Below are 15,000 nucleotides of genomic sequence, written 5' to 3'. Positions count from 1 at the left end.
ATGTGACAATGTATGGACAAATATGGTCATGGTTTTGCTGTGATAATTACGTTTTCTTAACATTCATTCATCGAACCTGTTGTGACTATGTCAGGCCCGTTAGTATTGTTATGTAACAGTATTTTTACCAGCATGTATATTAGGTGACTTCAAAAATTATTTATATGCAAACAACACCATGCAACTGTGCATACAAAGGACTGTGACCATGTATACATCTGTGCAAGAGCTTCATATGTCTATGTATCTGTCTCTCTGTCTGTCTGTCTGCCTATACATAAAGATTTTTGTGCTAATTTTTTATGTTCAGAACAACACCAAGTGATTATGTATGTCTGTACATGTTTCATATATATATAGATATATATATATATAATTATATATATATATATATATATATATATATATATATATATATATATATGTGTGTGTGTGTGTTTGTATGTATGTATGTATGTATCTATGTTTATATACAGATGTATGTGTGTGTGTATATGTATTTATGTATGCATACATATATTGTGAGAACAACGTCGTTAACGTGCGAGTGTGTTATGGTGGAAAAATTTCGTCTTAAACATTAACGGGAAGCGAGAGTTTTTCCGTGCCTTGGCTGAAAGTAACACTTTGGTTGGAACGATTCGATTTGGCTGATTTGCTGCTTGTAGGTGTGGCTGAGCGATGACATGATGTAGGTTGCGACGAATACGGACTAGCTGACTGGGTGTACGACTCCCGGGTAAGTGGTGTGTAAGCTGGTCCGATTGCTGGAACACTGGGTTGGATTGGATGATAGCCCTGGTGAGCATGCGTGAACACTGCGGGTGGATTTGCTGCCAAAATATAGAAACATCAAAATAATTCAAAGCTGATAAGGTATCTATAGCAACGCATGCAAGCTTTGTGCTTTGTCACGGTTATTAGAGTGAAGAAGAACAGGGGATCGGTTGAGTATGAATGTATGTATGTATGTATGTAAATGTGTATGTATGCATGCATGAATGTACGTGTGTATATTTAAGTATATGTGTGTGTGTGAGTGTGTATATGTATATATATATATATATATATATATATACAAATATATACATGCATATGTATATATGTATATATGTATATATATATATATATATATATATATATATATATATATATATATATATATATATATATATATATATATATATATATATGTGTGTGTGTATGTATGTATACATATGTATTTACGTATATGTATATACAAGGTGCGATGGGTAAATTGCCGCCATTTTATATTTCTAATTTCGCACATGCACATTGTTTGTTTTTTAATTTTGTCAACTACAAAGTATAGTAGAGGCAGTTGGGCACCGTCTGTGATAAAAACACCATCATGACACAACTCACTCTCTCAGAAGTTTGGAAACGACATGCTGTACTGCTTGGCATTCGCGCCGGAAGCTCCAATCCAAACATTTTAGAGTGTTTGGGTGTTAATCTGAGGACATCTACTGATTTCAAAGTTATACTACCATTCATCTTCCCACACGGTCTCAGACTCAACACGGAGGCCTACATCAAGTGCCCGGAGGAAATAGTGCTGACCTGGTTGAAGAGGGTGGCGGTTAGAAGACCCTATATCTGGCAACTGGACTCTACACCATGTCACACTAGCAAGAAAACCCAGTCATAACTGTCAGATAATTTCTGCGACCACATCACCCCTAACATCAGGCCACCTAAGTCGACAGACTGCACCCCCCTTGATAATTACGTGTGGGGTGCAGAAAAATTTTGCCATTGCAAACTGTTGTGACACTTGTACACATTGTGTTGCATTTAAAGACTTTTCTACGAATTTCATAGATAATTTAAGGACATAGAAATTTTCCAGCTCATTGAATTGTATGTATTACACGCTACCATACTTGTACTTAGGGTGCAGAATTCTTACTGTTCGTCCAACAGCCACATCGTTAACACGTCATTGTATGTACATATGTATATATGCAAGTTCTGTAGCGATGAAAGAAGAGACGAATTGACTTAATAAATTATACGTTCGGATATATTTTTATTCTCGAAACTGGCTTTAGTGTGTACATTACCAGTAGAATACGAAAAATTCGAGACTGAATGCAGCTGTTTAATTAAGATTAACAAGCAAAGTAAAATTATTTCCTTTTCTGCAATTGCATAGAACGATTAAACAGAAGAGTAATTACAAGAAAATATTATTGAGAGAAACATTGTTTAAAGTATTTGGTATTCGAATCAGAAATTTGTAATGCTAACAAGAGAACTTCTACTCTTAAGTATAACCGGAACGAAAGTTATATCCAAAATTATATTCAACCTCCATTCTATAGAGCGAGACTACTATATATTTGGTTTTATTGTCCATAAGTCACCAGTCTATTTGTAAACCAATATTACCATTAGTTTATAGCATATGTTTATTGTTATTCATTCACTCAATACACCTCACAGGAAACAATAAAATATTTTCAGCCGAGTGACGTATTTACATTACTTAATCTTTTATTTCGTCAGTTTGTTTTTGTCGAGTTAGCTACACATAATACAAACATTAACATTCAAATAAACTAAAATTCAGCATTCATGTGAAAGTTTTATTACTTCACTAATTCGGTTTGTATCTTTTTAACAAACGTAAATTAAATTTCTAGAAAATTAGTCCCTCAGGGAATTTTCAATTATACTCTTTATTTATTAGCATTCAAGATGGCTGCTTTTGGGCAGTGATCAACGTTAATAGTGAGACATACAATTCTGCATTATTCGATTTAAAACTTTTTACTGATTTGTATCTTCCGCTGCTGGAAATTTTTGAAAATTATTAACAAGTTGACGATCTTACAAATACTGTACAAATGTTCCTCTCCTGAAACTGCTAGTTCGCTTATTCTATTTTAAATTACGCATATGGATTGGGTATATAACAAGATAAATATGAGGTCTAACTTTGAGGGAGTAAAGTGGTAATAACCAGCAGATTAACTATTTGACAAACGCTAAAGTTAAACTTGAAAAACACACGTGTGCATTACTAAATAATGAAGTTGAAATATACACACATAGGCAAAATATAGAAGCATGTCAGTATATAGAAGCATGTCAGTATATAGAAGCATGTCAGTATATAGAAGCTTCGGATATATATACATATATCATACACACGCACGCACACACACACATATATATGTACTTATAAGACATGCATACATAATATATATGTACATGTATATGTACATATATATATATATATATATATATATATATATATATATATATATATATATATATATACTCTTTACTCTTTTACTTGTTTCAGTCATTTGACTGCGGCCATGCTGGAGCACCGCCTTTAGTCGAGTAAATCGACCCCAGGACTTATTCTTTGAAAGCCTAGTACTTATTCTATCGGTCTCTTTTGCCGAACCGCTAAGTTACGGGGACGTAAACACACCAGCATCGGTTGGCAAGCGATGTTGCGGGGACAAACACAGACACACAAACATATACACACACATACACACATATATATATATATAAACATATATACGACGGGCTTCTTCCAGTTTCCGTCTACCAAATCCACTCACAAGGCTTGTGTGTGTGTATGTGTGTGTGTGTGTGTGTGTGTGTGTGTGTGTTTGTTCTCCCATCATCGCTTGACAACTTATGTTGGCGTGTTTACGCCCCCGTGAACTAGCGGTTCGTCAAAAGAGACACATAGTATAAGCACTAGGCTTACAAAGAATAAGTCCTGGGGTCGATTTGTTCGACTAAAAGCAGTGCTCCAGCATGGCCGCAGTCACATGACTGAGACAGGAAAAAGAAAAGATATTTAGAAATGTTTATGCATCACATCTGCTCTCAGTTACCTGCTTGTAACACAAATGTGAACATATTGTGAAAAATCTTACCTCTTTGTTATATAACTGATTAATATTTTATTTAAGTTAAACTAGCAACAACAATTTTTCTAATTATCGCTAAATTTTGAATAACACGGGCGAAATTATTTCAAGCTCTACAAACGAAAATATGAAGAACAATTTTGTTCTTAAAACTAAACTTACAAGAATAAGTTGAAAATGCTATCTGAATTTATTTTCATCAATCTCTCTCTGTCTGTCTGTCTCTCTCTCTGTCTCTCTCTCTGTCTCTCTCTCTGTCTATCTCTCTCTCCTTCTCTCTCTTTGAAGACTTATTTTTGACTTTAAAATCAGAAAGAAACAAAGGATCAAACAGCATTAACTAAAGTTAGCATTAGATAATTTTTAGTTGATTTGCTGGCTCCGGCATCACATTTTTTTCCAGTCTTTTGCATTTCTTTTCATTTTCTATGATAGTTTTAAGGCTAGTTTTAGCTGTTTAATTATTAAATCGAATTAAAATATAACTGCACTTGAGGTGGATTAAACAGACACCTTTTCATTTTAAGTCGGCGATGTATTCTATTTCACTAAGTTTGGATAAATATTTCAGACAACACTTGAAAGACAGATCGATCGAATCATTTGGACAGTCTCCAGGTTAAACTCAAACAGGAAATAATCGATGTAATTTAGCTCGCTTCTGAAAAATAAGTCAGAAGTCGATTTCTCAAAGTCAAATTTTCAGTCGTTCAGTGACGAAAGATTAAATACTTGATAAGCTTATATGTTGACTGAAATGAATAGCCTTCATTTCGTAATAGTTTTACGAATTCCAAATTCGTGCGTATTAAACGAGATAAAAGAAGACTACAACTTGAAAGCTTTTCCCTGAAGAAGTTTTGCCAAAAATTTGTAACTAGACTTGAAAAAGGGGGAAAAAATGTTAATTTATAAACAAAGATGTTGTAGGGAGTGTGAATATCCCAAGAGGAAAGACAATTAAAATAGGATATTAATTTATTAAAAGTTCCTCTAACATTTACTGGCAAGACTTTTTAGAAAACAGGAAAGGCAGATACTAATTGCAGATCACCGTGGTGATTCAATAATGCGAGGTGAAGATTGTCTACTACTAGGTACAGATTTTTTTCTTTAAATGGAATTAAACATGGGTGTAATTTATTATGGCTATTTTCATAACCTAGAATAGAAATAGTTTAGTTGGATATTTACTTTTACCGCTATCACGCATCATATGAGGTTTACAGGCACTGTGACGGACAGGCGTCCAGTCCAGCTGGAATATATACGCCAGAGAATCCGGGAAACTGGTCCTATTAGTCTATATGACTCGTAAAGGAAGTTTATTCATGTACATAGGAGGAAGTATCTTTCAACTAATTTCTAATGAAATTGGAAACATACAACATCGTTTATAAGACCGAGACTATGACGTTTAAACTGAGACAATTCATCATCTACTTTGGAAATGATAAATACCTTATCAACCCAGCAAAGTAGTATGTCCTATGAAGTCTATGGTATTTGAATAGCTATATAAGAAGATATTATGCTAAGTTGCTGAGTTGGGCAACGAATATGTATGTGTCGAAAAAAGATTATAAAATGTTTCGGAATAGTCAACTACAAACCCTTTTTGCTGTTACCATTAGGGTCTTCTACATGTGAACGCCATGGTGAATCACTGTAGTCAACAATATCTTCGTTGGGAACTCTGCGTAGTTATGATTTAATAAGCTTTATATCAGATGATGTTCAACTTGTGAAATTTCAATTCTTACGAGTTTAACATCTTATGATACATTAGAAATGATTCAGAGACATTTCTAATTAGGACGCACACAGCAACCTCGAAGTCCAGGTGTAGTAGTGCCATTGAATATTTGTTTAAAAAAAGGAGTAACATTTATAATTTCTGAGCAGTAGTCAATTAGCAAAGGGAAGCTGGAAACGTATTTGAGCTTACGACCGGTATTAGCATTAAGCTTTCAATAAATCTCAAGTGGTGTTGCTAAACTAGCTGGAAGCATTGATTTCACATTCTCCTATTCTTTAGTTTGCAGACCTTAGGTCACTCGCAAATGATTTCATTAATGAAATTTCGGTACTATCCATATCAACGAGCTCTCTCGGACAAGATTCGTGAAAGGCTGATTCATTGAGAGGATTTAAGAATTGATTTGCTTCAGAATCGAAAATTTCTTCCTAATCCACTCCCACGGTTGCTACTGTCAGTTTTTCTCCTTGAAAAGCAGACATTTAGACCCGAGAAGCTTCCAAGATTATTTCCAGAACCCGAGCCTAATTTACGATTAAAGATAAAGTTAGAGATTTATTTTTCAATAGCTGGTTGTATATATGAATATAAAAGATTTCAATTTTGAAAGAATTAGTCACTAACATGTTTATATCTTAAAGGTGTAAGCCCAGAAGCTTTTTAAAGTTGAGGTTTAACTTGAATTTCTAAGGATAACCTACGCATATATTGATAGCATTTCATATAATTTGTTTACAAGAAGCGAGTGTGTGTGACGTTAAGACAACAATAACAGATTTAATAAAAGCATTTTTAAAGCAGTTAAAGCATGCCTGTTGGTAGCATACTCAGAAATAAGTTCGGAATGTTCTGGGAGCAACGAAGTATTCCAAGCGTCCTACAACTAAGCAACACTAGTTCCTTTGGATGTAGCAGCTTTATAACACGTAAAGGCAATGCTTGAATCTGCATGATGTTTTTCACTTCGTAGTCTACGTTCTCTTATGATGATGCGTCTTCAGGGGGCATAATCCAAAATAGAAATTTAATTTAAATAAAGTGTTCATGTATTAAATTTTTTATTGACATCTACTATTAGAACTCTACAAATACTAATTTACAATGGCATTTACACTAGCAATAGCTGGAAGCAATTGGAAAATCACATGGAAATTCAATAACCGTTTCTATTAGGATTCTATGTAAATATTGCTATATGACAATATAGCAATACAATATTGCAATACAATATAGCAATAACATCTTGAGTATTTACATATTATCATTTACAGTGTTCATTTGTAATTTCATATTAAAGATATTTTTCGAATCCACAGTACATTAAAAAAATGAAATCATGCAACTGGAAGTGTGCTGCGAATTTGCACTTGTGCTCACACACGCATACACACACTAAAACACACACACATATCCATATATACATATATAGCTACAGAGAGAGATATAGGGGAAGATGTAGCCATGTACATATTTGTAGTAAGCTTTATATCCAACTTAATATGAATGACTTGGTAGAACACCAAATATTGCGTTATTAGCCTTGAGAAATCCTCTCATATAGACACTTGGTGCATAAAAGCACACACATATAAATACGTATATATGAATATACATTCTTGACTTAAAAAGGATTTATCAAATCCTATCAGGTGGTGTTATGAAGTATGACAATACCCGGACCAATCTTTGGTCGAAACATATCTAAGTTACATATATATATATATATATATATATATATATATATATATATATATATATATATATATATATATATATATATATAGATATATAGATAGATAGATAGATAGATAGACACAATCCGTTTCAAAGAGAAGAAACTTCCCGTGAGCGATGAAAAATGGAACGGCTTTTGGGAGGTGGGTACAGATTTACGAGGGTGTCAAGGATTCTTTCCCATCCCAGTTACAAAGAAACAGGATACATAATATGGTGTGAAAAAAGGTTATATATATATACACGACGGGCTTCTTTCAGTTTCCGTCTACCAAATCCACTCACAAGACTTTGGTCGGCCCCAAGCTATAGTAGAAGACACTTTCCCAAGATGCCATGAATTGGGACTGTACCCGGAACTATGTGGTTTGTAAGCAAGCTACTTACCACACAGCCACTCCTGCGCCTGTTCAATTATTAATTAACACGACAATAGGATGTCATGCATGTCAAGTCAAGTTCCTTCTTTCTTCATGTTAATCTCATTATCGTACATTCGACGAAATTAACTTGACACAACTTCTGACTCTGAAGGCTACAGTTATGAAGACGGACGCTCTATAAATTTTGTTATGGTTTAAGTGATTTACTGGTTCCTAGTTTTCAGATGCATGGACTCAGTTATTTCAGAGTCGTGACACACAAAAATCAATGACCTTGGGATCAAATGAGTAGTGAGCTTCTGTTTTTTGTTTTTTTTGTTTGTTTTTTTTTGTACGATTGAGGTGAGACGCTGTTATCAGACACCGTTTGTGAACATCTAAACATGAGGTTATCTTCCTAATGAGATAAATGGAAAGGATAATGAAAACAAACTTCTCTTTAAGATGTTTGGTTGTAGCTGTTCTACATACATATAGTAAACAACATCCAGAAGCGAGAAAATATATAGTAAACAACAAAGGAGGAAAGAGAAGGACAGGGAAGAATAGAGAAAATGTGAGAAATAGAGAGAGGGGAAGAGGTGGGAGTGAAGGAGAAAGAGGACGAAGGGAGGAGGGAAGAAGGAGGAAGAGGAGAGAGGTAATAAATAATGAAATGGCTGATTAAGTTAAGTTTCTTGGGAACTAGCAAACCAAAATTCTCAAAATAAGGCAACAATTATTTATAAATAGGACTTCGCAAGAATTTTTGAGTTGGAGACCCGTTGACATTTTAACTTTGTTGTTACCTTTCCAGATAACCAATAATTATAACTGACAAAATGCTTTAAATTTCCTCGATTATCTAATGAAACTGCGTGAACGAAAACATAATTTATACTTCCATTTGGCGTGTGACATTTCTTACTGTCAATATCTCGCCTCGAAGACTAATTCTCAGCTTGAGTAGCTTTTTTCTTTTAAGTTGTCTGAGTCATTTGACTGCGACCATGCTGGAGCACCACCTTGAACAGGGTTCTAGTCGAACAAATCGGTCCTAGGACTTATTTTGTGCACAAAGCCTATTCTATCGGTCTCTTTTGCTGAACTATTAAGTTCCGGGGACGTAAATAGACCACCACCGGTTGTCAAGTGGTAGTGAGGGACAAATCCAAATACAAACACGCACACACACACACACACGCACATATACATATATATATATACAAACATATATATATATATACACATACATATATATATATATATATACACATACATATATATATATATATACACTTACAGACATATATGCATATATATATATATATATATATATATATATAAATATAAACAATATATAAATATATGCATATATACATACATATATGTACATACCTACATATATATGTATATATACATGCATATATGGGTACAGGACATCAACAACGTAGACAAAATGAGAAACGAGAACATAAAAAACAAAAACATAGAAAACTTTTTTCGAACAACGAAAGAAAAAAACAAACAGAGAAACAGACTGAGAAACAGGCAACATAAACAATATTCCCTTCATCAGTCGTCCCCTGTTTTATCTACTCCGCATTTATAGTGAGAATTTACAAAAATTAAACAAAAGACGAAGACAGGTGTGTAAACAACAAATAGATGTATTAGTTTAACGCTCGGGAAGTGAGAAAGTACACACATGTATACAACGGGCCCCTTTCAGTTTCTCTCTACCAAATCCACTCACAAGGCTTTGATCAGCATGAGGCTATTTTGGAAAACACTTGTTCAAGTTGCCACGCAGTGGGACTGAACCTGGAACCATGTCGTTGGGAAGCAAACCTCTTACCACACAGCCACGCCTGCGCCTATGTGTATCAAATTTCCAAATTTTGAAATCAGAACATACAAATTAAATCTCATAATGATGTACATTCATGGTCATTCTTTGAATCAACTAATTTTTTTTTCACTAATTGCTACTTTCGTTTGTATTTTATTAGCAATATTAAGAGATACAAAACATCTTGGTACCTTTATTTATTTTTCCTTGGAAAGGTGTTACACTTCCGTTCGTCACAACGGAAGTTGCTGTAGTTGTGATACTATTTGGATCCGCTTTTTTACAGGCCGATTTCTTGCAGCAGCAAATAATGGCTACAATGCAGACAATGAATATTACGATGCTACCAACAGTGATGGCGACGGCAGCTGTGACTCCAAGAGTCATAAACCGATTTAGGACGCTATCTGAAAAGAGTCATAATAAACAAAAACAAAAAAATTACTTTAGAAATCAATTACAGAAAGTATGGTGGAAAGATTTTGTATAAAAGAAAACTTAGAAAACAACTGAATCGGAAAATATTTGAAATATTTCAAACGAAAATTGAAGAAGTTTTAGAAAATATATACAAAATGGAAAGAATTTAATAAAGAAAGAAACTCAAAATCAGGCAAGAAAAAGGTAAAAAATTTACAAATTGGGATCGTGAAGTAGTGTTTTTAAAACGGAAATAACATTTTGACATAAGAAAAACATTTAAAGCAAAGCACAAGAAAATTACTGACACAAAAAATATAATAAAATATTTTAAAAAAACACAGTATAAACAGAAATTTAAGATAAATAATTGAAAAAATTATAATTTGAATTCTGTTGGAAAAACAGAGAAATCGATTTCTGTTGAAAACAAAATGGCATATAACTGGGATGAAATACAGGAAAAGGAAATGACATGATTTTAATATGTTGAATATAGAATCCATTTTATTGTGAAATAAGTAATATATCTTTGTATTCGTTAGACAATTCTTAGCATGAAGTAAAGTGATATGAAACTTATAACATCTAGTTTGATCTTCCGGCAAGGCAATACTCCTTTTCATTACCATTGACATGAGTACCTATGTCGAGAACATGAAAATTACGTGGTACTTCAGTAAAATGACTCTTTTATGAGATTTCTGCGTGTATATGGGAAAACTAGCATAGTGTAGAAATTTCTAGTGCGGCGTATTCGATAACTTAGGTCAAAATATAAATTCTAGTAAAACTCTATCGCTGCACCACATCTACTTAGGAAACCTCGCTTTTTAACGATGCCGTTTCAGGTTCAGTCTCCGCGTCAGACCGAACAAGTGTCTCATATTTATACATGTATGTTTTTGAGTTTATATTACACAGACACACAGACACACATTTATTATGTGAAATCCAAAAGATTATTTATCTTTCTACTATCAATACCTTTTGACGTTATTTTTCAATCAGAGATATTTAAGCAGTTGTTTTTTTTTCGGTAAGAAATTTGTTTTTAAGGACACAGTGTAATGTTGTAGCTTGAGTTGTCAGTTTTCGATACTGAATCCATTTGGCCATTGAATTTCTCTACAAATAAATTTATAGAAGTGAAAACCCTTACAGAGATTGTTACACACACACACTTTGTTTCAGCTGGATTTAAAGTTGCTTACCATTATTGATTCGTAATCTGCATTCATGGCAAATTCTATCCGCCACATAATTCCTTAAATCACGCGGAACAGTGGTCGACATTGACAACTGTAATATCTAAGCCCTAACCAATCTTTCTTCACCTGCCTGTGACACATGGCATTCTTATCTTCTTTAATCCTCTTCAGCCTTTTCACCATTGTTTCTGCTACTTTAATTTTCGGAGACATCATCACGAGAGCTTTTGATGCTTTTAAATAATTCCTTGTTTCTGCATTCCTTCTTTCTCTTCCAATTTCTGCCATGAAAATTACTTCATCGCCAACTAACCCGATAAGTAATAAATTTTACTATCACTACTGCGCATCGTGTTCGACTTAACGTTAGAAAAATCTGACTTGAGTTCTGTTGGAGAAGTATTTCACCTACGAGTATTATAACCACTATTGCTTTTTCACTCGCTTCGTAGGCTTTTATTGACAAATCTGAAGGAGTAATAAAACATTTAAAATAATCTGAAGTAAATACATTACTTAAGAAATCTGATAATGTGTGGTAACACTACACTAAATCCTAAAACCCTGAACCCAGCTGAACTGGAGCCAGTTTATTCGTATTGTCAGTTTTAAGGAAGATTAATATAAGAATAAGCAGATGCTAGACACTTTGCACAAATCATTAGAAAGAAGGAGCAAAAAAAAAAAAACGGATTTGCAACAAGAGTGTCTCAAGAGGTATGTTTTCTGCCTACAAAGTCAGTAGGTTTTCGAAGAGATTACAAATAATGAAACATTCGTGCAGTGTCATAGTTTAATGTCGCAACAAAGTAATGATGTTTAGAAATGTGTTACAATTTCATTACGAATTCTTTCAGTTAGATACGAGCTTTCTCCTTCAATACTGCTCAATAATTAACAAGCAGGTAAAGTATTTGAAGTGGATCAGTGTGGAAAATGACAGTGACTGCTTAAGAAATATATTATCAATCTGTCCAGTTTTCATTCTGATACGCTTACACGCATATGGATTTTTGATACCACAGAGTAATGGAAGATACATGCTACAAATCTTTGGATCCTATATATCAGCCGAGCCACTTTTACGATGTATTATACAAGAGGGTGTGGAGGCCTATGACTTGGTGGTTAGAGTGTTGGATTCATGATTGTAAGATTGTCGTTTCGATTCCAGGACTGGGCGATGCATTTTCTTCTTGAGCAAAATATTTCATCTCATGTTGCTTCGGTTCGCTCAGCTGCCAAAAATTAGTAAACCTACGATGGGGACCGGCGTCTCGTCCTCGAGGGGAATATATACGCCATGGAAACCTGGAAACCGGTCCTATGCGTCTATATGACACTTGAAGAAACTTTACATTTTCTACTATGCAAGAAGGTATGGAACGCGATCCAAATAAGGTGGTTATATAATTCTGAATGGGTCAAGAAGACAAAGATTTTTTCTTTAGTAACATTTGATAAATTGTAAAATGATCATAAAATATATTGCTCTTATAAAGGAAACAGATTAGTGACAGTACGTTTAAGCCCAGCGGTTTAAACATACTGTCAAGAATAAAATGATGTATCATACCGTTGGGTACACCACAACCAGTTGCACAGTATCCCACCTGCAAGGGCTCAATGCAGGAGGTGTCCAAACGATCGTTGAGAGGAATAACATTTCTAATATATTCCATTTACCGTCTCTATCATTTGGCTATATATATATATATATATATATATATATATATATATATATATATATATATATATATCTGTAAATATGATATGTGACAATTATTCGGTAGCCATGATAAAACTCCGAATTTCGGCTGTCGAGGCGGAAACCCACGCCGGCATCTCTTTAGTTATCGGGCCATCAAAAAAAAAAAAAAAAATGCTATGAAAATGAGCGTTAAACAAAGAGAAATTACTTTGTCTTAATAACGGTCAATCACACAGTAATTTCCCTTTGTTTAGCGGTCATTTTCATAGAATTTTTTATTATATATAATCATATATATATGTATTATATATAATATATATTATATAATATATATATAAATTATATATATATTATATATTATATATATAATATATATATTTATATATATATTATATAAACCATATATATATATATTATACATATATATCATATATATAATATATATTTTATATATATATATTATATATATATTATATTATATATATATATATATATATATATATATATATATATATATATATATATATATATATATATATATATATACATATTATGTGTACATGTATTATATATATATTCCACACACACACTCACACACATACATCTATTCATTATACCTGCCTGTCTTCGTGTCACAAACTGGAAACAGAGCATATTCGTATGATATAGATTGTATTGTACCGAAACAAATAGAAGCCTATTTGAAATAGAGCAACGTAACAAGGAAGCGTTTCAGATATTTTAAATTGGATGCAAAACCATAGTTATTAAACCCGCTTTAGAAATATGGAATTATATTGCGAATACTTCGAGCAAAGAATATGTTTCAACAAAAGCTGAATGAAAAGGAAGCAGTGAGGTTGTTGCAAACATAACTGAAAATTCGGATGTTTTATTGGAAATATTATTGCAAATATTATAAAAAGCAAACAGTAGAGAGGTTTATTGCAAGCCCTATAAAATGTAAACTGTGGGAGTTTATTAAAAGAGATATAAAATAGAAACGCGAAGAGCTAATGTAAACATTATAAAGTTGTGTTCATAACAAATGTTATAAATTTGCATATAGCAAACATTAGAAAATAGAAAGATGAAATTGCAAAAAAACGTAAAATAAAGGAAGAAAAGAATCTAAAAAATTAATAGGTTTCTCTCTCTCTCTCTCTCTCTTTCTCTCTCTCTTTCTCTCTCTCTCTCTCTCTCTCTCTCTCTCTGATATTTTTGTTGAAGAAATAATTTAGACTTGATGACAATAATGTTTAACGTTCGTTCATAATGGCGAAATTTCTATAAATTACAAGGCACTATGGCAACAATATTGAACTCCTGTTGATTCAAAATACTGTTAACAGATGTCTCAGGAATTGGCAGAATGGATATTGATGAATATTAAGGTGAGCCTAGGTAAACAGTCTTAGTATTGTGTTCTAGTAATTGAATGGTGAGGCATTTTGCCAAGGGATGGTGGTGATCGTGAGGGATGCAGAAGCCTGAAAGGATACAGCTATTGATTTCCATTAGATTCGTTCATGTAAAAGAGTCGTACACATGTGTGATTCCGAATGTGTATGTATGGACGGGCGTATGCATGTACGTATGTAGGTATGTGTATATATATATAAATGTGTGTATATATATCTATATATATGTATATATATATATATATATATATAGATAGATATAGATATATATATATATATAGATAGATAGATAGATAGATATATATATAAATAGATAGATAGATATGTATGTATCTGTGTGTATATGTATATATTTATGTATATAAATATGTATATACGTATATATATGTATACGTATACATATGTACGTATGTATGTCTGCATTTATATATATATGTGTGTATGTGTGAGTATTTGTTTGTGTGTGTGTGTGTGTGTGTGTAGTTATGTGCGTTTCAGTATGTATTTCTCATTTTGTTCAATTCTTATATGTTGCAGACTCATCCTACTTGTAGCATGTCTTTATTCTGGAAAATTACTTACTTATGTATTATATAACTAGACACGT

At 33.0% G+C, this 15,000-nt stretch overlaps 1 protein-coding gene across 3 annotated transcripts in view; it reads right to left on the bottom strand.

The window, feature by feature from the left end:
• Positions 1-15,000, bottom strand: part of LOC106880863 (uncharacterized) — a 316,744-nt gene that overhangs the window by 27,612 nt on the left and 274,132 nt on the right. For 2 of the 3 annotated variants that reach the window (XM_089338024.1, XM_089338025.1), the window contains exon 7: positions 9,822-10,037. In XM_089338024.1, coding sequence (XP_089194150.1) covers positions 9,822-10,037 — 216 coding nt within the window. Of the gene's footprint in view, positions 1-433; positions 834-9,821; positions 10,038-15,000 lie in introns of those variants that run through there. The other variant, XM_089338023.1, reaches the window with a different exon arrangement.

This window comes from Octopus bimaculoides, chromosome 20, assembly GCF_046866305.1.
Source record: "Octopus bimaculoides isolate indiv1 chromosome 20, ASM4686630v1, whole genome shotgun sequence".
Taxonomy (NCBI): domain Eukaryota; kingdom Metazoa; phylum Mollusca; class Cephalopoda; order Octopoda; family Octopodidae; genus Octopus; species Octopus bimaculoides.
The sequence above is the reverse complement of the archived record's forward strand: the minus strand, read 5'-3'. Positions and strand labels throughout refer to the sequence as shown.